We start from the raw sequence: 27,583 nt of genomic DNA, 5'->3' as shown, positions 1-27,583 counted from the left end.
TGGTTCTCATGGCACAAAGGTACATTGGGCGTCGTGACTTCTGTGCTTGACGGTGACAAAAATGGGTGGGGCGATTATCATGGGGGTAATACAGTCCATGGCAAAGTCCTCTGAGGCAAAGTCCATCCCTGATTTGGGGTATAACTACTTGTAATCCGATAGATTTATTAAAGTTCAAAGTCTCTGACTTGTAAAACATGAGCGTTGCAGGAAACCTGAGAAGGGGGTAAAAAGGGATAAAAATGGTGCAAACGTGCAGAACTGGGATTTAGCAGCATAGACGGAGTCCATGAGGAAGTCCTTTTATTTTGAAAAGGGGCAGTAGGCTCTCAAGTGGCTTGGGCAACTACCACTTTACACAAACGAATGAGAGCCCATACTGGATTAACGGCTCAGACTCCCTAAAACATTTTCCTTTCACAGCAAGGATATTAGTGGTGGCCAGCCGGCCTACTCACATGTGGGGGTTATCTGCTTGAGTGGTGCTGCTGGCAGGCTCCATCCTGCTGGAAGAGACATCGGGCTGGACAACTGGTGGGATGACTCCATAGGTCACAATAGTTTCCATAGACCCTGTTGACAAATCTGCAACTAACAGGATCTTTGAAGAGCTGCGTGCATAGGTTAGCTTCTCCTTCTTTCGCCTTGCTGCGGATTTGTGGCAATTGCAGGAGCGGCGGCGGCCGACTCCTGTCCTTCAGCGTGGTTCAGCGGTGGTAGTACGGGCTCTGGCCCTCGGGATCATCTGCAAAAGGTTCAGGGCGGTTGTGCCCGGCATCTAGGCCCTGTCGAACGGCGGCGTTGGCCTTCCAGATAGGCCCAATATCCCTCCTGGGCCTCAGCGGCGGCGACCTCTTCAGCTCGGCGACGCAGGTCTGGTTGTCGGAGGGGCCCTTTCTCTGTCTCGACAGTCACGGGCTGACAGAATATGTTCGGTCCCATAAAAGAAGCCTAATGCTGGTAAGTAGCACGGGTGGGCACCATCGGGGCCTCCGGTTCTGGCTCCGATTCTACGCTGACCTCTGGTTCTTCCCAGTTCTCCTGGGCAGGCGGTGGTATAAACACAGCAGTGGCGTATGGGCCTCTCATGCCCTCAGTGGGGGTAAATTCTATGATTTCTCCTACTTGGAGATTGTGGAGACGCTTTGGCAGGTACACCCTTTTTACCGATCTCCAGTTCACAAAATAATCTTGCCACGAATCACGAATAAATCCGTACCCCTTTTCTTTATCAAACGAGAGGACGGTCCCCAGCCATCTCTCCAATTGAGGCAGACACTCTCCTGGATGGTCCACCAGCCGCTTGGTCAGCTCCTCAAAATACACTATGGTGCGATTGACCCTCGTGACGCCGGCTGCTCGTATCTCAGCAAACAGGGCCTGCCTCAGTGGGTCTGGTGGCCCAAAGCCGGCCGGTCTCTCCGGGGGTCGCTGCGGCTCTTCCACAGGGTCGTCCTCAGGAATCGGCACTATAGTCAGTTGCGCCCTAGGATACGGGTAGGGCGGCGGCTCAATTCCCAGAGATCTCCATCTGGCACTTCGGAGCTGGGCTCTTCTGACTTGTTCCTCAGTCGCTTCAGCAAGGGGACATCCTCTTCAGTCGTAGGCAGCACTTTCTTGGTCATAACAATGCTTTTCTTAGGCGGCAAGTTCTCACCCCTGATACTCGTTCTCTTAGGCCTAGTGCAAGGAGGGAGGTAAGACACGTCTCTCCAGCAGTCGCACAGACTCCTCCTTCTTACAAGTCCGCCACCTAGGTTCACTTGGATAAGGGGGGGCGGTGTAAACATTGGGAGACATAATACAGGTCTATGATGGCGCAGCAGATATTCTTTTCCCACTCTAAAAAGGGGCGGCACTACAATTTTCCCACTTTTGAGGGGGTGTCACAAATTTTTCTCGCCGGTAGCGGGGCGTTTGCACAGTGATGGCGCAGTAAAAATAACAAGAAGGCCCCCAGTCCATGTAATGACAGAAAGCAGTTTTAGTGACACAAAAATATTCACTTTTACAACTTCTGACAATGCGATTTTGTAGTAGGGGTCTTGTACAATATCCCCATGCAATTTTAAGCCAAACAATCACTTTTTCAAGGCAACATAGACGTTTTTGATCCTATTCGCATAAGGCTACATGCACACGACCGTGCCGTTTTTTTGTGGTCCGCAAACCGCGGATCTGCAAAAAACGGAAGCCGTTCGTGTGCCTTTCGCAATTTGATATAACTGCCTATTCTTGGCCGTGTTGCGGACAAGAATAGAACATGTTATATTTTTTTTGCGGGGACGCGGAACGGAGCAACGGATGCAATCAGCACGCGGAGTGCTGTCCGCATCTTTTGCGGCCCCATTGAAGTGAATGGGTCCGCATGTGCGGCCGTGTGCATGAGGCCTTAGGCACAGGGTATTTAGATCCAATCCAATAGGTTTAATTAAACGTAATCCAATAGGTTTATTAAAGTGCAAAGTCTCTGACTTGTAAAACATGAGCGTTGCATAGGCGTTGCAAGTCCATCAAATCCGTCAGCTTTCTTTGCACAGGCTTTCAATGAATGAAGTGGCCAGAAACAAGTCTATGCTGTATGGAGACAGTCTATTATAGTGCAGAAAGAACTTATTATGGACCCCACAGTACCACAAACAGCAAAATGCACTAATGGGGGGGGGGGGGGATAATGCTTATCAGATAAGAGCGTCTTTTTAATCTGCTTGAAACCCCCATCTAATGGCCAAAATTGAGCTGCCTTACATGAGGGTCTCCCCTGAACTCTGTTCTCCCATACTCCATCTAAGGGCACTTTCACTCTTGCGTTAAACTTTTCCGGTATAGAGTTCCATCCTAGGGGCTCAATACCTGAAAAAAAAACTGATCAGTTTTATCCTAATGCATTCTGAATGGAGAGGAATCCGTTCAGTATGCATCAGGATGTCTTCAGCTCAGTCACTGTATGGTTTTTGGACAGAGAAAATACTGCAGCATGCTGCGGTACTTTCTCCGTCCAAAATTCCGGAACACTTGCCAGGACACCGGATCTGGCATTATTTTCCATTGAAATGCATTAATGCCGGATCCGGCACCAAGTGTTCTGGAAAAACGGATCCGGTTTTGCGGTCTGCGCATGCGCAGACCTTTAAAAATGTGAAAAAGATAAATACCGGATCTGTTTTTCTGGATGACAACCGGAGACACGCATCCGGTATTGCAATGCATTTGTGAGACGGATCCGCATCTGGATACGTCTACAAATGGTGTCTGTTTGCATACAGGCGACGGAACTGCCTGCTGGAATCCAACAACGCAAGTGTGAAATTACCCTTAGGCTACTTTCACATTAACGTTTTTTACGGATCCATCGTGGATCTGCAAAAACGCTTCCATTACAATAATACAACCGTATGCATCCATCATGAACGGATCTGGTTGTATTATGTCTTCTATAACCATGACGGATCCGTCACGAACACCATTGTACTCCCCTGGCTATAACTACTAGCTCTTGTAAGAGCTGTTCCTGGTTCCTGTGGTGGTTTTGGTGTAGAGCGGAGTGTTTGGAGTCCTTGGGAAGCACTAGGAGCATCTATCAACGGAGGTACCCGGTCGGGGTGCCAGGAGATCCGTTACAGTAATGTCCCTTCTTCTATTTTAAAGATACCTTTTCCTCACGTTTATTAATTCTGTTCTCTTCACATTCTCTATATCTCGTCCGAACCCTTTGAACCTTGAGATCCCCCTACCTTCCCTCCCTTTTTCTTGATTCTCTATTTGATAAGTGCTAGGAAATTGGTCTCTGGAAAAGGTGTCTTATCCTCTAGGCCTTTCTCCCTCTCTCTCCGCACCACATCATGGACAGAAAAACGCTGCAGGTAGCGTTTTGGTGTCCGCCTCCAAAGCGGAATGGAGGCGGAACGGAGGCAAGCTGATGCATTCTGAGCGGATCCTTTTCCATTCAGAATGCATTAGGGCAAAAACTGATCCGTTTTGGACCACTTGTTAGAGCCCTGAACGGATCTCACAAACGGAAAGTCAAAACCCCAGTGTGAAAGTAGACAAATATTTGGTCGTCGTGGGTGTTGATCTGTAGGCACCATTTCAGGCTTGGAAACACTTAATGCGATGGAGGTGAGACTGGCAAAGTATAAACCGCTAGTGGTGCTTGGTCAATAATCACACAAGGTGGTGCCCCCTTTATACTGGGTTCTGCAGCAGGGTATATGCTGAGGTCACATTAATACTGGTTGACATCTCGCCTTGCTGTGATACAGGTGTCCTCTCTGGCAGGCAGTGGTCATACAGATGCTGGAGATCCTCCTGTGGTCATTCCAAGTTCTTTCAGCTTGGAGCCGTAGTTCAGACAAGGAGGGTGTTAGCTGCTGTGCATGGGAGATCCGTCGCTTCATCCAGTCCCAGACATTCTCGATGGAGGAGAGATCTGGTGATGGAGCTGGTCAGGGGAGCTGCTGGAGACCCTGAAGAACACGTTGTGTAGAGCAGGCAGTGTGTGACTATGTTATCTTGTTGGAACATCACATCTCCTGAGTTAAAAAACGCAGTAGGACTGGTTTTACAATCTCCTGGACATACTGAAGGCTGGTCAATGTTCCCTCCATGAATACCAGACAGGAACAGGAATGGTAGCTAACATCTGCACCATGACACCACTTTGTATGATGAGAGTAGGCGCACTCCAGCCCCCTTGCAAACTCTGATGCGACCATCAAACAATAGGGTTCAGTGATAAAAGCAGGTTCTGGCTTGGTACTAATGATGGCAAACCCTGACTCTAATGCAAGATCTGTAAAAGAGCACCTACCTTTCATGTGCTATCTATCTATCTATCTATCTATCTATCTATCTTTCTACAGTGGCATGCAAAAGTTTGATTACCTCTGGTCAAAATTACTGTTAGGCCTCCAGCAAACGAACGTGTGCCGTGCTGTGGCCTGCAATTTGCAGGAATGCACGAACACCGACCGTGGGGCTGCCGCATATAGGATATGTCCCGGAAGTACGGGACGAAACCCCAAGGAAGCACTCCGTAGTACTTCCGTAGGGTTCCGTGCTTCCGTTCAGCACCATTCCGCTTCTCCGGATTTGCGGATACGCAAATGCGGTGCGCAATACGGCCATGGGGCGCACACGCTCATGTGCAGGAGGCCTTACTGTAAACATTTAAAGGGGTTTTCTGGGTTCAGAGCTGAACCCAGACATATCCCTGTTTTCACCCAGGCAGCCCCTCTGACAGGAGCATTTCATGCTCCGATGCTCTCCTTTGCCCTGCGTTTTTTCTGGAGATTCGGTTACGTACCAGACTCACAATGGGTAAAGCTAGGTGGAAGCTTCCGCCTAAGGCCTCTTTCACACTACAGTATGTTGCATTCAGTGTTTTGCGTTCCGTTTTTCACGGATCCGTTGTTCCGTTTTTTGCTTCCGTTGTGGTTCCGTTTCCGTTCCGTTGTTCCGTTCCGTTTTTCCGTATGGCAAATACAGTATACAGTAATTTCATATTAAAAATTGGGCTGGGCATAACATTTTCAATTGATGGTTCCGCAAAAAACGGAACGGATACGGAAGACATACGGATGCATTTCCGTATGTGTTCCGTTTTTTTTGCGGCCCCATTGACTTGAATGGAGCCACGGACTGTGATTCTCGGCCAAATATAGGACATGTTCTATCTTTTCAACGGAACGGAAAAACGGAAATACGGAAACGGAATGCATACGGAACACATTCCGTTTTTTTGCGGAACCATTGAAATGAATGGTTCCGTATACGGACCGTATACGGAACGCAAAAAACGGACCGTATACGGAACGCAAAAAACTGTAGTGTGAAAGAGGCCTAACAGTGAGACCAATGACGTCACCAACACTAATGGAAGAGCTTTAGCACCGTTCTAGCCTGAAAAATGGCTAGGGCAGCACTAAAGCCCGCCCATCAGTGCCGGTGACATCACTGGGAACACTGCTAGGTGGAAGCCTTCGCCTAGCAGTTTAAAAAATGTAAGCACAGGGCAAGGGAGAACATTGGAGCATGGAATGCTCCGATGCTCATATCAGAGGGCTTGCCAGGGTGAAAATGGGGATATGTCTGGGTTCTGTACAACCCCTTCAAGCAATTTGAAGATGAAATGATCTCCAAAAGGCATAAAGTTAAAGTTGAAACACACTTTTTAACACTTGAAGCAATATTAGGGTATTATTTTGGTGTTGTACAATTTCAGAGTGAAAAAAGGAAAGTAGTACCTTGCAAAAATATGGGAACCCAAGGAGATTTGAGCGCTCAGATAACTTTGACTTAGGTGTAAACCTTAAATAACCTGTTAGGGTTAAGGCTTGTTCACAATCCTCATTAGGAAAGGCCAAATGGTGCAAATTTCAAAGCTTTATAAATACCCAGACTCCTCTAACCTTGTCCCAAAAAACAGCAGCCAACGGTTCTACTAAGCAGCTGCCACTCTGAAAATGAAAATTGTTGAGGCCCACAAAGCAGGAGAAGGCTAAAAAGATAGGAAAGGGTTTCCAGGTTGCCATCGAAATAAAATTAAGAAATGGCAGTTAGCAGGAACAGTGGAGTTCAAGAGAAGGTCTGGAAGACCAAGAAAAACTTCAGAGGCAGCTGCTCGCAGGATTGCTAGAAAGGCAAACTTGAACCCCTGATTGACTGCAAAAGACCTTTAGGAAGATTTAGTAAACTCTGGAGTTGTGGGACGTTGTTCTATTGTTCTTCGACACCTGCACAACTATGGCCTTCATGGAATCGTCATCAGAAGGAAACCTCTCCTGCATCCTCACTGCTAAATTCAGGGTCAGAAGTTTGCAAAAGAACATCTAAACAAGCAGGATGCATTTTGGAAACAAGTCCTGTGGATGGATGGGGTTAAAATAGAACTCTTTGGACACACTCTTTTGCACAAAGAGCAAAGGTATGTTTGGAGAAAAAAGGGTCACACAATTTCATGAAAAGAACACCTGTCAAACCGTTAAGCATGGGGGTGGATCAATCATGCTTTGGTGTTATGTGGCAGCCAATGGCATGGGGAATAGTTCACGGATAGAGGGAAGAAAGCATTCAATGAAAGTCCTGATCAGAATACCATTGAAAATCTGTAGATAAACCTCATAAGAGCAGTGCATGCAAGACGGCTTAAGAATCTCACAGAACTGGAAGACGTCTGGAAGGAAGAATGGATGAAAATCCCTCAAGCAAGAATTGAAAGACTCTTGGCTGGCTACACAAAAAAAAAAAATTGCAATCTGTGATGCTTGGCAAAGGGGGTGCAACTAGGTATTTACCATACAGGGTGCCCAAAGTTTTGCTTCGGGCCCTTTTCCTTTGTTGCTATTTTGAAAATGTAAAAGATTTAAGTAATAAAATAAAAATATTTTTTGCTTAAAATACAAAGGGAATGTAATTTCATCTTCAACTTACTTAACACTTCACAGTGAAATAAATTGTGACCAGGGGTGCCCCAACTTTTTCATGCCACTACTATCTTTCTATCTATCTATCCATATGTCTTTTTATCATCTCTCCTCTGTAGGATGCAGTGCAGTCACTGTGATCTGTCATGTGCACCCCTACTCTCTTTGCCACCCTTACTTCCTGTGGTTTTGCATTGCAAGATCCTGTAGACAGATAATGCTCTGCTTCCCTCTTTGCTGGGTTATACAAAGATTCCTCTGTTCTCGCCTTTTTTTTTTTTACGTATTTATTTTTGTATTGTGTTTGCACACTACAATGGAAGGTTAATGCAAATGATCTCCCTCCCTCATAATGCAAACATATATAGAACCCGTGGGAAGCCTCAAATGATACTGACATAATGAAATACAGTAACAGTACTATGGAAATTTCAGCATGTCACTACCGCACAAGTCGGGTTTTTAGGATATAACCAGTTCTTCGTCGTAGGCAAGTCCTGCTCATATTCCAAGGACCCTTCATACGAAGATCCTATCAAACCTTCCTGGTTTATATAATCTATGTCAAAACCCTAAAAGAAATACACCAAAATCCCATTCCCAAAGCTTCATTTATTAGTGAGAGTGCAGAGCATCAGCAATGAGCAGGAACGGGGTACGCTGACGCCAAATTATCCAGTGGGTCAGGATATGGATATAATAGTCTGTAAGTTTGTTCATGACGCCAATTGCAGCGTGCGCAGGGTACAATCACAGGGCCCTCCATGCCTCAGGTTAGGAATGCCAGAGTGGTGTAATGTCTCTGTATGGTGGTGATAATGGTGTCAAAGGTGTCTCCTACCTGGGTACGGCTGGACTCCTGGCTCACTAGCAATAAATTGAGTATAGTGCTAGTAGGAGTAACCTTTAGATGAAGTTCAAACTTGTCTTTACTGATTGTAACTTTCATCCAAGCAAGATACAGCTTTATTCTTAGGTCCCAGCAGGTATTGGCAATGTTTGGCAGGAATTTATCTTCTGCTTTATCAACCTGGAGCTTGCAGGAAAGGACGTCTGCTTTGTAGCTCTATACTGTGGCAGGAATTTGGCTTCTGCACTTTCTATCTTCTGCTATATAGGGACTGACTAGCTGAGGAGGAATATGGCTTCTCCTGGGTCTCTGGACTTTACTCACAGTTATCTTCTCAGGGTATGCTTTCTTCCTGGAACTGGAGTTCGTCTGCTTGCTTCATCCAGCCGAGGCTGCAGGGCTCAGGCTGGGAATGATTATCAATGTCTCAGCCGAGACAAGATCCTGGCTTTCTTTTCTATCTCAGGGAGCTCCTAACATGCACACCCTACCCCTAGCAGGGGGTGGGCTACACTACTCTAACTTCCTTCTCTCCCCATGGTGCAGGATATGGGCACAGCTCACTCTGCTCACATAGGGGGAGCTAAGCTGGAACAAACTATTCCAGCTTAGATATACTAAACTGAACCTAAGTCCTTGCCAGACCATTGCTGCCACCTGCTGGTGAACATGGAAAATGACAGCAATAATTCAATTTAACAAGGTTTAATGCACCTGTGAAGATATAATGTAAAATTACATCAGATGACAAAGTGAAAGCTCTTAACACATAGTAGCGGGGTAGAAGAGTTTAGTAACACAACTCTGGGGTGTTACACATCTACTAAAAGCATCCCCCGCCCTGGAGGACCCAGACCTTCTGTATATTATACAGCCATCCCATTGATTTCAATGAGCACAGTGCAATACGTCATTTTCCCTGTGGTGGCTCTCGAGGGAAATTGACTATGTACATTGTAGGCGATCAGTGGGGATCCCATCATTAGGACACCCTGTGCAAACATCAAAACATTTAAAATTCACGTATCAGGACATTTGACCCTCAGACCACTCAGAAAAGCCAGCAGAGAGGACTAGAATGCCCTCAGAAAAGTCCCTTTTGGGGCAGAGCTTGCCTTTTGTGGTCTAATTCGCAAGACATTCTCAGCAAAGTTGGGACTCTTGGCAAGTATGTCAAATACATTTATATCCTGAAAAATTCTGTGCTGCTGGACTATTCCTCATTCATCTGCATATGTATTTAAAGGGTTTCTCCCATTTTATAAAGTGATGGCATATAAGATTATAAGAATAAAGGTGACACAACACTGCTTTAGCACCGTGTCCCCTATGCAGGGAACTGCAGCACAGATCCATTCAGGTGAATGGGGGCCGACTGCAGTTCCCGGAACAGCCAGGTTTCTTAGGTGCCGCTGTACAGGGAAAAATTGGAAGGGGACACAGTGCTGAACCAGTGCATTACCCCCTTTATTTTCAGGATTGGTGGAGGTCCGAGAGGTCTGATCATAAAGTGACATATCATAGTGATGGGCTGACCATTGTTTAAAAATTTACTACGAATGAATTGAACAATCAGATTCCTGCTTGCTGAAAATGTGTTCCATCAGGGAGGAAGATTGTGACCGTGGCCGGCTGTAAGTACAAGCAGGTGGCATGTTCAGCTGATCATTTGCCACTTTTCGTGAGCGGACACGAGTCCATTTTTTCTAACAGACGGGCTATGTTGCAGGTGAGGTCGTTCGCATGAACAATCTCACGGGCAATTGATTGTGGCCAATCAAAATCTTATGTATATGAGCTGCTTAAAGGGCAAACAATTCTACATTTTTCAAACCAGCACCTGGATCTGAATATTTTTGTAATTGCATTTAATTAAAAATTTTGCATGGCCACCAAATTATTTACTGAAATCTATCTGTATAGCGCCACCTGCTGTTTGCCCCTTTTCTAAATTCTGTGTCCACCTCACTGAGATGGAAGAACATGCTCAGTTTCATCACTTTAACTGCTACCAGCTGCAGCAGAAAGGACATACCCCCTGAGAAAATGCAATCCCCCTGAGCTACCAGCCTGAGAAAAATCTAGCAGAGCGATTGCAGCAATGAATGGGGAGATCTCTGAATCCATGTGAGGTTCAAGTTTGCCAGAAGAAGATTGTCATGTACTGTTTGATGTCTGATTGTTATTTTTTTACATTACTCATGGGAGAACTCTTTTAAGGGTCCATTCAAACATCCGTAAGTGTTTGGCCCATCGTCAAATTGCTGATCTGCAAAACACGGAAACCGGACGTGTGCGTTCTGCATTTTGCGGACCGCACATGGCCAGCCTATGATAGAAATGCCTATTCTTGTCTGTGATTGCGGACAATAATACAGGCTCGATCTTTTTTTGCGGGGCCGCAGAACAGAACTACGGTGGCGGAACGGAACACTGTGTACTGTCTGCATCTTTTGCGGCCCCATTGAAATGAACGGGAAATTGCGGAACGGATGCGGACCTAGAACTACGGACATGTGAATGGACCCTAAGAGTCTATAACATACAATGATTTCAATGCATGTCATAAATTACATTATTCCAAAAACAGACCCAAGCATCCTCACACAGTGATGACAATCTATTGTGGGGGTAGACGGGAACCGAATTTTAACTGGCAGCTTGGATAGGCACAGTAAGGCTACTTTCACACTAGCGTTCGATCGGATCCGCTCATATTAATGCAGACGGTGGCTCCGTTCAGAACGGATCCGTTTGCATTACCATGAACAAAAAAAAAAAAAATTATTATTTTTTTTTTTTTGGTTCATGATAGTGCAAACGGATCCGTTTTGACTTTACATTGAAAGTCAATGGGGGACGGATCCGTTTGAAAATTGAGCCATATTGTGTCATCTTCAAACGGATCCGTTCCCATTGACTTAGGCTACTTTCACACTAGCGTTCGGCTGTCCGCTCGTGAGCTCCGTTTGAAGGGGCTCACGAGCGGACCCGAACGCAGCCGTCCAGCCCTGATGCAGTCTGAATGGAGCGGATCCGCTCAGACTGCATCAGTCTGGCGGCGTTCAGCCTCCGCTCCGCTCGCCTCCGCACGGACAGGCGGACAGCTGAACGCTGCTTGCAGCGTTCGGGTGTCCGCCTGGCCGTGCGGAGGCGTGCGGATCCGTCCAGACTTACAATGTAAGTCAATGGGAACGGATCCGCTTGAAGATGTCACCATATGGCTCAGTCTTCAAGCGGATCCGTCCCCCATTGACTTTACATTGAAAGTCTGAACGGATCCGCGCAGGCTACTTGCGCACTTGCGAAATTTTTTAAAGTTATTAATGCAGACGGATCCGTACTGAACGGAGCCTCCGTCTGCATTAATATGATCGGATCCGTTCAGAACGGATCCGATCAAGCGCAAGTGTGAAAGTAGCCTTACATTGTAAGTCTGGACGGATCCGTTTGCCTCCGCACGGCCAGGCGGACACCCGAACGCTGCAAGCAGCGTTCAGGTGTCCGCCTGCTGAGCGGAGCGGAGGACAAACGGTGCCAGACTGATGCATTCTGAGCGGATCCGTATCCACTCAGAATGCATTAGGGCTGGACGGATCCGTTCGGAGACGCTTGTGAGAGCCTTCAAACGGAACTCACAAGCGGAGCCCCGAACGCAAGTGTGAAAGTAGCCTAAGGCATGCATTTGTATAGACGTGAATGGGGATAGTGATGTGGATCCACATAATGTCCCAATGAACAGGACCCGATCACAAACGGCAAGGGTTGTCATTGGGACACCGGTGAAATCACTTGTAGACGTTGAGCTCTGATAATACGGACACTTTTTCACATACAGTATTTCTCCAACTATATCTATTTTTCGAAAAATCTGCTTAATATTGCAGCCTGGGATGGGGAGTACAGGTCAAATATTCCTCCGGTCAGTACTGCACCAAATGGCTGCGATCACTGAGGTCAACTGTAGGAAGAGAAGACTAGTAATAGGAAGGCAGGATTTACAACACGCTCTTCTCTCATTCCTATCGCCTTATTACTCTGATTTTTCTAGTAAGTAATACACATTGAAGGAGAAGTTCTAGATTTCTCCTTTAAATTAGTAGAAGTTCTCTTAAATGTATTCAGCGCCGCTTCTTTTATTTCAGTTTCTTTAGTTCTTTTTTGCGACTTCGGTTTCCTGTTTTTGTAATAATTTTCTTTCTCTTTTGATCTGCTGATCAATGTAGATTTCAGGAAGCACATGACTAACCGGGTAATGTACAGGATGGATGAAATCTTAATTTTCACTGTGGTGTCTATGATGGTGGGAAGGAATTACAGTTTTGGGATCTATTCTAGATCAGTAGCCACTTGCCTTTCAGTGAAAAAAACCAAGTCTGTTACAGCTGAGAATACTTGACATTGGTCAAAAAATTGGTCCTAAAACGTGTCGGGTGATTTATGGCAAAAAAACTTTTAATCATGTGACAATTTAGTCTAAAGCTGGCTATACGTTTAAGATACCTGTTGGCCGAACCCTTTCTCTCGACCCCCAACCCTCTTCATACACATGCACAGCTCGGCCAAGCATGCATGTATAATTCAGTGAGGAGAACGGCTTATCTCTCTTGAGAACAAAAAAAGCGGACATATTGAACATGTCTGATCCTTCTTTTCTCCGGCATCTGCCATCAGGGAAGAGTCAAAGCCTCATACACATGTGATGGTTGGTCAGTCTTATTTTTTGTCTATGGTTAGCTTTACTTTTTTTACCGCGAAGCCGAATTTCCTTGTGCTTCGTGGTAGCAAATCGATTTAACCTGAAATAGTGTAAAAAAAATAAAATCATACTTATCTCCTCCATTTGCTCGCGACGGGCCGGCGGCCACTATCTTAATTGAAGATGATGACGTCATCTCGGGCCACGCGAATTTCGCACCAGATCTTCAAGCAAGATGGCAGCAGTCGGTCTGTGGCAATCAAATGGAGGTGGTAAGTATGATAAAAAAAAAAAAATCTGTTAATTTTACACAGTTTTTACTCGCAGATGCCGTGATCATGTATAAACGCGGCATCTGAGGGGTACAATGATGGGGAGCAGCGCTGTCGCAGCTCCCTGTCATTGCACCCACTACTTACAAAAAAAGGCGCTTCATGACCAAGTAATTTGTCACGAATCACAACTTCAGCGAAGCAGCTGAATCGAATTTTGAAGAAATTCGCTCATCTCGTCGCTCATGTCATATCTTTTTTCCTTGCCCTCTAATGACTTCCAGCAGGATTAGAGGGAGAGAAGCGACAACGACACTTAGCAAATATCTAATGTGGTTGTCATGCTGGCCCCAAAAGTTAAGATGAATACCTTAATTACTCTAGCAATAACTACTATAATGGACAAGAGTATGGACCTGAATGTGGATGGGAATTTTTAATTATGTCTCTAATGCCCCCTTAAACAGCAACTATCAGCAGGATCAACCCCTATTAATCCAGGCATACTGCCTGGTAGAGTTGATCCTGCTTATTAGGGTCCATTCACACATCCGTGTGTGTTTTGCGGATCCGCAGATCCGCAAAACACGGAAACTGGCAATGTGCGTTCTGCATTTTGCAGACCGCACATCGCCGGCACTAATAGAATATGCTTATTCTTGTCCGCTATTGCGGACAAGAATAAGACATGTTCTATTTTTTTTCGGGAACGGAATTGCGGACCCGGAAGTGCGGGTCCGCAGTTCTGGATCTGGGCCGCACATAGAAATGAATGGGTCCGCAATTTCGTTCCGCAAAATGTGGAATGAAATTGCGGACGTGTGAATGTACCCGTAAAATGAGCTTTTGTGAAAATCGGTTGTAGCATTCCCTAGAAAAAAATGTCTTTAATTAATTTTGTAAAAGAGAGCTTTAGTGCACCAAGGGGCGTGACCAGCATTAGGGCTCATGCACACGACCGTATGTATTTTGAAGTCCACAAAAAACGGATCCGCAAAAAATACAAATGACAATCGTGTGCATTCGATATTTTGCGGAACGGAACAGCTGGCCCTTCATAGAGCAGTACTATCCTTGTCCGTAATGCAGACAATAATAGGACTATTTTTTGGCGGAACGGAAATACGGACATACGGAAACGGAATGCACACGGAGTAACTTCCGTTTTTTTTTAGAACCCATTGAAGTAAATGGTTCCGCATACTGTCCGCAAAAAAACCCGGAACGGACACGGAATGAAAATACGTTTGTGTGCATGAGGCTTTTGAAAAGGGGTGTGTCCCTGCATAGTCATCAATCAAAGCAGCTCACACGTGTATAGCTATAGTCCCTGCATAGTCGGCACTGATGGGACAGCATCAGAATCTGCAGGGACACACCCCAACTGGTAATTTATTCAGAAATTTTTAGAAGGGATAACAGAGGAATGAATGCTGCAGATGGATTACTCTACATCCTTCCACTCTGTGCACAGTAATACACTAGACATCGCCACTGACTTGTCGTTCCAGGGCTGCTGTACTATGCTGGGCACGGTTATGAGAACTTCGGAAATAGCTTCATGGTTCCTATCGACGCCCCGAAGCCTTACGGATCGACTAACTGCTTGTGTGTCCAGAGAATCCTAAAACTGATGCAGGAGAAGGAAACCGGACTCAATGTGTTTCTACTGGACATGTGCCGCAAAAGGTGAGCAAATACCGTGCCCGTCACCCCAAAATGTACTGGCACAATCACCAAACTGATCTGCAATCCACAACGTGTGCGCAAATACAAGGCCCAGGACAGCATGGAGGACCGTATGTGATCGGACAGCCTGGTCCAATGGTCAGGGAAGAGACAGGCAGCCCAAGTGCAATACGTGCGTGGGGCAGGTCTACCAGAGAAGGAGTTTTTCTGGCTCATAGAGGGTAACTACATGGTATGGACACAATTAAAGGGGTTCTCCGGGCTACAAATAAGGTCATCAATATCAGATTGGTTGGGGTCTGACACTGAAGACTCTGTACACTGTGTAGATTTGGGCGCCCACGTATTGAAACTCAGCTCTCATTCACTGAGCTGCAGTACCCAGCATGACCACTACACAGTATAAGGCGCTGTCAGTTTCCAGATCCATACACTGTAATATAGTTTCCAGCGCTACAGCTGATCGGTGCGGGTGACGGGTATCAGACCCCCGCCGATCTGATATTGATGACCTCTCTGGAGGATGTAGCTTGGAGAACCCTTTTAATGCAAGAGATGGCCATGTCCTCGCCTCAAGTTAAAAGAGGCAACTTATCATGTGTGCACATACCATTGTGTGAGACCATGAATAAAAAAAAAAAACATTTCAATTAAAAAATTCCAAAATTCCTGTTTTTCCCCCCTCCATAAAAAGTGAAGGCAGTGACAGAAACAAATTATATTGACAAATTAAAGAGCTTAAAAAAAATACATAAATAAATAAAATAAAGTAAATACATTTTTTTTAAATCTATATAAATTTGGTATTGGCATTATTGCAACAACTCACAGAATAAAGATATCACGTCATTTATACTATACAGTGAATACAGAAAAAAGAAAACCAAAAAACAAGGACAGAATTGCTGTGATTTTTCACCCTGCCCCTCCAATGTTATTATTTTCCCTTATAACATGGTTATAAGGGAAAATAATAGCATTCTTAATACAGAATGCATAGTACAATAGGGCTGGAGGGGTTGAAAAAAATATATACATTTTACTCACCTTAATCCACTTCGCGCAGCCCGGCTTCTCTTCTGTCTTCTTTGCTGTGCAGGAGGAAAAGGACCTGTGGTGACGTCACTGCGCTCATCACATGGTCCGTCACATGATCCATCGCCATGGTGATGGATCATGTGACGGACCATGTGATGAGCGCAGTGACGTCACCACAGGTCCTTTTCCTCAAAGAAGAAGACAAGAGAAGCCGGGCTGCGCGAACAAGTGGATTAAGGCGAGTTTAATATATATAAAAATATATATATATTTTTTTTTTAACCCCTCCAGCCCTATTGTACTATGCATTCTGTATTAAGAATGCTATTATTTTCCCTTATAACCATGTTATAAGGGAAAATAATAATGATCGGGTCCCAATCCCGATCGTCTCCTAGCAACCGTGCGTGAAAATCGCATCCACACTTGCTTTCACGCAGCCCCATTCACTTCTATGGGGCCTGCGTTGCATGAAAAACAAAACAAAATAGAGCATGCTGCGATTTTCACGCAACGCACAAGTGATGCGTGAAAATCATCGCTCATGTGCACAGCCCTATAGAAATAAATGGGTCCGGATTCAGTGCGGGTGCAATGCATTCACGTCACGCATTGCACCCGCGCGGAATTCTCGCCCGTGTGAAAGGGGCCATAGAGTACATTAGATGTACCTCAGAATTGGGCCATTTATCAACTTATCCTGCAAAATAACAAACCCTCCTACAGCTAGGTCGATGGAAAAATAAAAAAGTTATGGCGTCTGAAATGCACAGTTCTCTGTGTCATTATGTACTAAGCTGTAGCCCTTAAAGGGGGATTTCGGTTACATTAAGTTATCCCCTATCCACAGGATAGGGGATAACTATTAGATCAGTGAGGGTCTTACCGCTGGGATCCCCACCGATCGCAAGTACAGGGGCCCCATATCCCCTGCAGCCCCTGAAATGAAGGGAGCGGCCAGTCGGGCATGTACGTGGTCACTCCATTCATTTTTATGGGAGTTCCGGAGATAAACTAGCTGTGGATAGGGGATACCTTAATGTAACCGGAATACACCTTTAAGGGCTTAAATAGGGGGTCTGTTTTGAACAATGTCTTTTTGTTATACGAGTCCCATGACAGTAAGCTAATTGTAGGGTGTCCAGCTCCTAGGACCCAGTGATCATCTGAAATCTGAGGGGGAACCTGGCAGTAAGTGTTCAGTTTCTCTGCAGCGCCACCACAGGGGAAATGAAACATTACACTGTGAAATAAGTAGGATGTCCTTGTAATGCACAGATGTGTGGGGTTTTCCAGATGTAGAGACACTCTTGTTGGTGACTTTCCATTCTGGAAAATACATATAGGCTCTAAATTGAAGATTTCCCTCCATTTAAGAACTCCTTAAAGGGGTTGTGCACCCCCAAAGGTGCACAACCCCTTTAATAGGGATCCTTGAAAATGTATTTCTTAAACCAGGCAAGCATGTGCATGGTTCATGCTGGATCTATCATTCCTTCATCTTGACACAGGAACCAGTATGATGACACCATCTTAATTCCGGAAAACCTGAAGGTGACAGCGAACATTGTCTTTGGATACGCCACGTAAGTTTTTCCTCCTTGTCCCGAATGTCCAAAACTCTGAGGATAGCAGTATATCCATAGAGACATCTGTTTTTCTGCACAACCACCACTAGGTAGAGCTATTACACAGCTAGTATTGAATTTAGTGGGAGCTGCAGCGTCTGTATGCAGTGAGCTCCACCTAGTGGTGCCTGCAGGAAAGCACAATTTTCCTTTTTCCTGCTCCTTAGGCCTCCTGCACACGAACGTGTGCTTCCCATTGCCGTATTGCGCACCGCATTTGCGGATCCGTGGCCATTCCGCATCACGGTTGCAGATCCATTCACTTCAATGGGTCCGCAAATCTGGAGATGCGGAATGGTGCGGCAAGGAACGGAACCCTACGGAAGCACTATGGAGTGCTTCCGTGGGGTTTCGTCCCGTACTTCCGTTCCGCAAAAAGATAGAACAAGTCCTATCTTTTTGCGGAACGGCCGGATCGCGGACCCATTAAAGTAAGTGGGTCCGCGATCCGCTGCGGTTGCCCCACGGATGGTGTTCATGCATTGCGGCCCGTCTGCAGGAGGCCTTACTCTTTTTTTAGTTGGTTTTATCTTGAATCGGCTCGAATACCATAGATGGAACTGGATAGAGATCTTTTTGTGATGACTAAAGGAAGTTACATGTACTCATAGGGTGGTCACCCATGCAGGAAATCAAGTCATTGCTAGGCAACCAGAAGTATCACAATCTACACAACATGCTATTGCGCCATGAGATATGAATATAGATTCGATTTGATACTTATTAAAGTAAAGCTCATTAAAAGTGATACGTCCTTCACACGTGTAAATGTTTTTAGAAGGATTTACACCCTGCGCTTCTCTCACTCCTATTGCCATATTAGAAACATTTTTCTAATAATACATTTTAGTGGAGATGTACTCAGCACCCATCCTGTGATACAGCTCCCACTTGGCTATTTTCAGAGGGCCCACAGAAGTGAACAGATATCGGACACACATATATGGCATATCCTATCGATTTACCATAAATGTCCAGATGGGACAAGCCCTTTAAATCCATAAAATGAAATAAAATCCATAAAAGAGAACTATTTATTTAGAGGAGTTGTCCCATTTTGGACATTGGGGTCTTATCGCTAGGATATGCCACCAATGTTTGATAGCTGCGGGTCCCAAGGTGGAACAGAGCCCACAAGTACAAGAATGCATCGCCACCCTCTATTCGTTTCTATGGGACTGCCGAAAATTTCCATAAGCCCCTGTCACGGAAGGTGTACAGGAAACAAGACATTGCAAAATAAATATATGACTTACTGAATCCAAAACTAAGGAACAAAAGGGAGACCCCTGCAGAAGACCTGGCACTCTCCCTGACTCTGCTCAGCCTATGCAAACACCCCAATGGTGGATGATCGCATATCCACGTACCTCGACTATATAACACCTGAACACCCTACAATAGTGAGGGGACACGACCACCGGCTCCCTACACTAGACACGGAGGGAGTCAGGGTCACCTGGGATCCAGCAAACATAAAATCACAAATGAATGTACAACACTTAACTTGTAGAAGACTGGGAACTAGGATCAGCATGCACACACACTCCAGGAAGTTGTATAAACCGCACACTAATGCATTATGGGGAGGAATTTAAAGGGATGCAATCAGTCCAACTACAAGACAGCTGAGAGAGACTAACGAGATAAGGAACTGAAAACCAAAACAAAGAAAAGCTCAAGGAGGAGGTTCTGAAAGGCATCTGTCAAGAGCTTCTCAGATGTCTGGTTGTGAAGTACCCCTCCCTCTACGAGTGGACTCCGGACACTCAGAGCCCACCTTCTCAGGATGGGACCTATGGAAAGCCCTGATGAGACAAGTGGCCTTAATGTCCGTCACTGGGACCCACATCCTCTCCTCAGGACCATAACCCTCCCAATGAACGAGGTACTGGAGAGAACCGCGGACAACACGAGAATCCACAATCCTAGAGACCTGAAATTCAAGATTCCCATCAACCATAATCGGAGGAGGCAAAGGCGAGGGTACAATGGGTTGAACATAAGGTTTTAATAAAGACTTATAAAAAACATTATGGATCTTTCAAGTCTGAGGAAGATCAAGACGGTAGGCAACAGGATTGATGACAGACAAGATTTTGTAAGGCCCAATAAACTTAGGACCCAACTTCCAGGAGGGAACCTTCAATTTGATATTCTTGGTAGACAACCACACCAGATCACCAACATTCAGGTCCGGACCAGGCACACGTCTCTTATCTGCCACACGCTTATATCTCTCACTCATGCTCTTTAGATTATCCTGAATCTTTTGCCAAATCGATGACAAAGATGAGGAGAATCTGTCCTCATCAGGTAAACCAGAAGACCCCTCTCCCGAGAATGTCCCAAACTGCGGATGAAACCCATATGCACCAAAAAATGGTGACTTATCAGAGGACTCCTGACGACGGTTATTTAAAGCAAATTCGGCAAGGGACAAAAAAGAACACCAATCCTCCTGATTCTCCGCCACAAAACAGCGCAGATATGTCTCCAGATTCTGATTGATGCGTTCTGTCTGGCCATTCGACTGCGGGTGGAAAGCAAAAGAGAATGACAACCGAACCCCCAAACGAGAACAGAAAGCCTTCCAGAATCTGGAAACAAACCGCGTGCCCCTATCAGAGACTATGTCTGAAGGAATACCATGCAATTTGACAATGTGATCAATAAATGCCTGCGCCAGCATCTTAGCATTGTGCAAACCAGGAAAAGGGATGAAATGCACCATTTTGCTAAAACGGTCCACCACCACCAGAATCACAGTCTTCCCCGAGGAACGAGGCAGGTCCGTAATGAAGTCCATGGACAGATGTGTCCAAGGACGGGAAGGAATGGGTAAGGGAAGGAGAGGACCTGATGGCCGTGAATGAGGGACTTTGGCACGAGCGCAAGTCTCGCAGGCTGCCACAAAACCCTCAACCGACTTACGAAGCGCAGGCCACCAGAATCTCCGAGCGATGAGATACACTGTGGCTCTTGCCCCCGGGTGCCCAGCAAGGACCGTATCGTGGTGTTCCTTAAAAATCTTGTGTCTTAAAGCGAGAGGCACAAACAACCTCCCAGGAGGACAAAGATCAGGAGCCTCTGACTGGGCTGCCTGCACCTCTGCCTCCAATTCAGGAAAAAGAGCAGAGACTACCACACCTTCAGCCAAAATGGGACCCGGGTCTTCAAAATTCCCACCTCCAGGAAAACAACGTGACAGGGCATCTGCCTTCACATTCTTAACTCCAGGGCGGAACGTGACAACAAAATTAAACCTTGAAAAGAACAACGACCATCTGGCCTGTCTCGGGTTCAGACGCTTGGCTGACTCCAAGTAGGCCCGATTTTTATGGTCAGTAAACACGGTAATAGGGTGTCTGGCTCCCTCTAGCCAATGGCGCCATTCCTCAAAAGCCAACTTGATGGCCAACAATTCCCTTTCTCCCACATCGTAATTTCTCTCTGCGGAGGAGAGTTTCTTCGAGAAAAAGGCACACGGTCGCCATTTGGCAGGAGAGGAACCCTGAGACAAGACTGCACCCACACCCACCTCAGAAGCATCAACCTCAACTATGAAGGGTAGAGAAATATCAGGTTGTACCAAGATGGGAGTGGAAGCAAAACTCTCCTTGATATTAGAAAAGGCCTTACGCGCCTCTACCGACCAGGAGGAAAAATCTACCCCCTTTCTAGTCATATCAGTGAGTGGTTTAACAACAGAGGAATAATTCAAAATAAACTTCCTGTAATAATCGGCAAAGCCCAAAAACGCATCAGCGCCTTCTGATTCTCAGGAAGCTCCCACTCAAGCACAGCGCGGACCTTCTCGGGGTCCATGCGAAAACCAGAAGCGGAGAGAAGAAACCCCAGAAATTGAATTTCTGGAACCGCAAACACACATTTTTCCAGTTTCGCATATAATTTATTCTCCCGCAGGATGAGCAAGACCTGACGTAAATGTTCCTTATGAGTTTTGAAATCAGGAGAAAAAATCAAAATGTCATCCAAATACACTAATACAAATTTTCCCATTAAATGATAAAAAATGCTGTTCACGAAATGCTGAAAAACGGCTGGGGCATTCATCAAACCAAAAGGCATAACCAAATTCTCAAAATGGCCCTCAGGGGTATTGAAGGCCGTCTTCCATTCGTCTCCTTCTCTGACCCTGACCAGGTTGTATGCCCCTCTTAGATCTAATTTGGAAAAGACTTTATCCCCAACAAATTGGTTAAACAGGTCCGGGATCAGAGTAAGCGGATACGGGTCACGAATAGTGATACTGTTCAGCTCCCTGAAATCCAGACAAGGTCTTAAAGAACCATCTTTTTTCTTAACAAAGAAAAAAACAGCGGCAACAGGTGACTTCGAGGGTCGTATGTGTCCTTTTCTCAGACTCTCAGAGATATAAGTACGCATAGCGACCCTCTCAGGTTGGGAAAGATTGTATAAACGAGATTTAGGCAGCTTGGTGCCTGGGATGAGATTAATAGGGCAATCGTACTCCCTGTGCGGGGGCAAATCCTGAACTCCACTCTCAGAGAAGACATCCGAAAACTCAGAGAGAAAAGGTGGTACAGTCTTAGTAGCAACCTCAGAAACAGATGTCGTGAGGCAATTCTTTCTGCAAAAGTCACTCCAACCATTTATTTGCCTCGCTTGCCAATCAATGGTGGGGTTATGTTTAGTGAGCCAGGGTAGCCCCAACACAAGAGGAGTAGGTAATCCGCTAAGGACAAAACATGACACATCCTCAACATGAGCATCACTCACAATTAAACGAATATTGTGAACTATGCCCTTTAATGATTTCTGAGAAAGTGGAGCGGAATCAATAGCAAAAACAGGAATATCCTTTCCCAAAGTGCATACCTGGAAACCATGAGTTATCGCAAAATGATTATCAATGAGATTGACAGCTGCTCCACTATCTACAAAAATCTCACAAAAAATGTTCTTGCTCTCTAGCGCCACCCTGGCAGGCAGGACAAAACGGGAACTTCAAGCAAACGGAAAACCTTCAATTTCCGCCTCAACCCTGCCAATAGTAACAGATGGAATATTTTTAAAAGATTTTTTCCTTTTTGTTTCTTTATTACTCCCAGAAAACTGCCTGAATCTCCTAGAGGGACAAACATTTGCCAAATGATTTATACCTCCACAACAAAAACAAACCTTCCCATGCGGGCTGAATCTTCTATTGTCAGAGGCAATCAACCCCAGCTGCATGGGCTCCTGCTCAGAAGGGGCTGACAGCGACTGAGACCCCTGCGCACAGAATGAGACCGCTGCACTGTCCTGGGACTGAGTATGACAGGAAGGAGAGATCTCTCCTCTCTCTCTAAGACGCCTGTCAATACGAACGGCCTGAGACATAGCAGCGTCCAAGGAGATAGGCCTCTCATGAAAGGCAAATGCATCTTTCAATCCCTCTGAAAGACCATGGCAAAATTGACTTCGGAGTGCAGCATCATTCCAACCAGTATCAGCTGCCCATCTCCGAAATTCTGAGCAGTATATCTCTGCAGATTGTTTACCCTGGCATAACAGACGTAGTCTAGACTCAGCCAAAGCAACACGATCCGGATCATCATATATCTGACCCAGGGCTAAAAATAATTCATCCACTGAACGGAGGGGCCGTGCCCCCACCGTCAGCGAAAAGGCCCACGACTGAGCGTTACCCCTGAGCAGAGATATAATGATCCCCACCCTCCTTTCCTCATCACCAGAGGAATGGGGAAGAAGGCGAAAATGGAGTTTGCAAGCCTCTCTGAAACGCACAAAATTCTCACTACCCCCGGAGAACGTATCCGGGAGCGAGATCTTAGGCTCAGAGCAAACTCCATGAGCGTAAGCTGAATCGGTCACTAGAAACTGAGAAAGAGTCTTACGGAGATCACCTACCTCCAATGAAAGACCCTGAAAGCGTTCAGTCAAAAGTGAAACCGGATCCATGCTTGAGACGGTTTTGGCGGCTTATAATGTCGCAGACGGTGTACAGGAAACAAGACAATGCAAAATGAATATATGACTTACTGGATCCAAAACTAAGGAACAAAAGGGAGACCCCTGCAGAAGACCTGGCACTCTCCCTGACTCTGCTCAGCCTATGCAAACACCCCAATGGTGGATGATCGCATATCCACGTACCTCGACTATATAACACCTGAACACCCTACAATAGTGAGGGGACACGACCACCGGCTCCCTACACTAGACACGGAGGGAGTCAGGGTCACCTGGGATCCAGCAAACATAAAATCACAAAAGAATGTACAACACTTAACTTGTAGAAGACTGGGAACTAGGATCAGCATGCACACACACTCCAGGAAGTTGTATAAACCGCACACTAATGCATTATGGGGAGGAATTTAAAGGGATGCAATCAGTCCAACTACAAGACAGCTGAGAGAGACTAACGAGATAAGGAACTGAAAACCAAAACAAAGAAAAGCTCAAGGAGGAGGTTCTGAAAGGCATCTGTCAGAGCTTCTCAGATGTCTGGTTGTGACAGCCCCATAGACTAGAATGGAGTGATGGATGCGGTTGCGCAGTGCGCTTCCCGTACATCTCAATGGGACTTCCGAAAATAGCCAAGCGGCGCGTTCCATAGAAATGAATGGAGGACGGCCACGCATGCACTTTGCAGGCTCTGTTAGGCGCGGGTCTCAGAGGTGGAACCCGCACGTACCAGACATTGGCGGCATATCCTAGCAGTATGACCCCAATCTACAAAATGGGACGATGCCTTTAAAGGGGGAGACCTGGATTAGAAAAACGGGTCTGTTTTTTTCTAGAAACAGATCCACACCTATCTACGGGCTGTGTCTGGTTTTCAAGTCACTGAGACAGATCTGCAGTACCAGACACAGCCCGAGGGCGAGAGTGGCGCTGTTTTTGGTATGCCATGCAACCTCTTTAAGGTGTGTTTCCAGAGAAGGTGTAAATCAGGGCGGAAATGTAACCTACTACAGGAGAAGTCAGCTACTTCCTCCCTCACCAGTAAACTACATTTCCCAGCATATTCCGTCATAAATAGATAGAGATAAGTGAACTTGTAAGAACTGGAGAGGAATTTCCTATAACAGAGCTAAAATGTCAATGACACAAAAAGTTTTTTTTTAAATTTACTCATGTCTGAAGGAGAAGAATCCGGTCCGACAAGAATTCTCTGCTCGGTGGATGGAGGGGAAGGGTTCTCTCACAGTGATTGATAGCCAGAGAGACCTTTAGGGCTCTTTCACACTTGCAGCAGGACGGATCCGGCAGGTTGGTCTCCCTGTCGGATCCGTCCTTCCGCTGTTTCGCCGAGCCGCCGGACCGCCGCTCCGTCCCCATTGACTATAATGGGGATGGGGGCTGAGCTCCGGCGCAGCACGGCGGTGCACGGCGAAAGCCGCCGGACTAAAAAGTCGGACATGCAGGACTTTTTAGTCCGGATCCTCTAAGTGATCAAGTGACAATGCTGCAGTATTTTCTCTGTCCAAAATTCCTGAACATTTGCAGGAATGCCAGATCCGGCCATTGAAATGCATTAATGCCGGATCCAGCACCAAGTGTTCTGGACAAACGGATTCGGTTTCCCGGTCTGCACATGCGCAGACCTTTAAAAGTGTGAAAAAAAATAAAATACTGGATCCATTTTTCCGGATGACACCAGAGAGACGGATCCGGTATTGCAATGCATTTGTGAGACTGTTCCACATTCGGATCCGTCTACAAATGCTATCCGCTTGCATACGGATTTCCATATCTGGCAGGCAGTTCCGGCGACAGAACTGCCTTCCGGAATCCAACAACGCAAGTGTGAAAGTACCCTTACAGGGGTTATGCCATACTTGATGTCAAAAATGAAAATCAGAGATCATATAGCACATGACAATCTCTTTCTAACAAAGCTAGAACCAGCCCTGTACCTCACATGGGTCCAGAGATCTCCACATTCATTGCTCCAATTGCTCTGCTAGAATAACTTCGGCCTGAGGACGTGTCCTTTCTGCTGAAGCTATCTCCCTATCACAGCTCAAAGTGGGGGGTCCTTTCTGCTGCAGTTTTCGCCCTGTAACTGCCACAGCTTCTAACACTGACTTAGGCCTCATGCACACGACAGTATTTTTTTTTAACGGTCCGCAAAAACGGGGTCCGTAGGTCCGTGATCCGTGACCGTTTTTTCATCCGTGGGTCTTCCTTGTTTTTTGGAGGATCCACGGACATGAAAAATGAAAAAAAAAATCTAAGTCAAGTTTGCCATTGAAATGATAGGAAAAAACGGACACGGATCACGGACACGGATCACGGACACGGATGCCAATCTTGTGTGCATCCGTGATTTTTCACGGACCCATTGACTTGAATGGGTCCGTGAACCGTTGGCCGTGAAAAAAAATAGGACAGGTCATATTTTTTTCACGGCCAGGAAACGCAGATCACGGATGCGGCTGCCAAACTGTGCATTTTCCGATTTTTCCACGGACCCATTGAAAGTCAATGAGTCCGTGAAAAAAAACGGAAAACGGCACAACGGCCACGGATGCACACAACGGTCGTGTGCATGAGGCCTTAAACTGAGCACGTTTGATCAGCTCAATGAGAAGGACAAAAAAAATAAGGAAAAGAACAAACAGCAGGTGGCGCTATACAGATACATTTTATTGAATAGCTCAGCGGCTGTGCTACATTTTTAGTTACATGCAATTACAAAAGTATTCAGATCCAGGTGCTGGTATGAAATATGTAGAATATGTTTTATGACACAACCTTTTTTATGGTGACAGACGATTGCTTCCTCTCCCAGAATTTAAAGGCAGGAGAGGACAAATACTGAGCTTAGAAGAGAAAAACTGCACAGTCAAAGGCAAACATAACCTAGAGCCTCTCCATACTGCAGCTATGGGGCCCTTGAAAAATGGGGGCCCAGCTATGGTTGCCCAGCTATTAAGTGCCAAAAACCCTCTCCAGAACGGACTACAAGAGGGCAGGGAATAGACCCAAGGGTCATGGAAGTAGGAATGGAGAAATATACAGTAGGTCCTTCTGGTCTTGGCACCACTATGGGGGCCCATTTGATCTATGCTATGGGGCCCCTTTCTTCTATGTACTATCCTGAGCTCAGACGGCGCATTCATAACGCGGTCTTAGCCACCAAATCTTCTAGGGATGTCGTCCGTGTGCGTTCCGCAATTTACGGAACGGGCCGCCCATAATAGAAATGCCTATGCTTGTCCGCAAAACGGACAAGAGTAGGACATGTTCTATTTTTATTGCGGGGCCACGGAACGGAACAATGGATGCGGACATCACACAGAGTGCAATCCACATCTTTTGCAGCCCCAAGTGAATGAGTGCGCCTCCGAGCCGCAAAAAATGCGGCTTGGATGCGGATCAAAACAACGGTTGTGTGCATGAGGCCTAAGGGTATGTTCACGCGGACTATTTTCCATGCAGATTTTAACATGTTTGCCGTCTGACCATACCCTTAGTAGGAGGTTGGTGGTGAGTTCTGGTGGGCACTGGCACAGATTACTGTACTGAGTAGTGAATGAGGTTTTTGATGTATTCTCGTATATCTAGGTGCCAGGGGGCAGAGGCGTTCGAAATTCAACATTCAGATCTAGCCAACGGTATTTTCATGAAGTTTCTCAAGAATCGCCTATTAGAGGATAAGAAGATCACCGTTCTGCTGGACGAGGTTGGAGAAGGTGAGAACATACCGCTCGTATCGGATTTCTGATTTAAGCCTTATTCACAAGTACGTGTTCTCCACGGACAGCACACGCCCCCATTCATTTTAATGTGTGTATTCACACATCAGTGTTTTAGCGCGGTCCGTGTGTCCGTGGTTTTAGCACAGAAGCATACTCTATTTTGTCCATGTTCACGGATCCATCACGCCCATTATAATCTATGGGTCTGTGAAAACCATCCATGTTTCATCCGTTTTCACGGATCATTAGGAAGAGATGCTTTAAAAATTAAAACACGGATGA

The 27,583-nt window shown here is 45.9% G+C and overlaps 1 protein-coding gene across 2 annotated transcripts in view; it reads left to right on the top strand.

Moving 5' to 3' along the window:
- The window catches only part of MALT1 (MALT1 paracaspase), a 110,032-nt gene that overhangs the window by 73,595 nt on the left and 8,854 nt on the right, over positions 1-27,583 (top strand). For both annotated transcript variants that reach the window (XM_044276346.1, XM_044276345.1), the window contains 3 exons: positions 14,757-14,934; positions 17,484-17,558; positions 27,168-27,295. In XM_044276346.1, the coding sequence (XP_044132281.1) occupies positions 14,757-14,934; positions 17,484-17,558; positions 27,168-27,295 (381 nt within the window). The remainder of the gene's footprint in view (positions 1-14,756; positions 14,935-17,483; positions 17,559-27,167; positions 27,296-27,583) is intronic.

The sequence above is a fragment of the Bufo gargarizans genome, chromosome 1 (genome assembly GCF_014858855.1).
Source record: "Bufo gargarizans isolate SCDJY-AF-19 chromosome 1, ASM1485885v1, whole genome shotgun sequence".
Lineage (NCBI taxonomy): Eukaryota > Metazoa > Chordata > Amphibia > Anura > Bufonidae > Bufo > Bufo gargarizans.
This window is presented reverse-complemented; position numbering and strand designations above follow the sequence as displayed.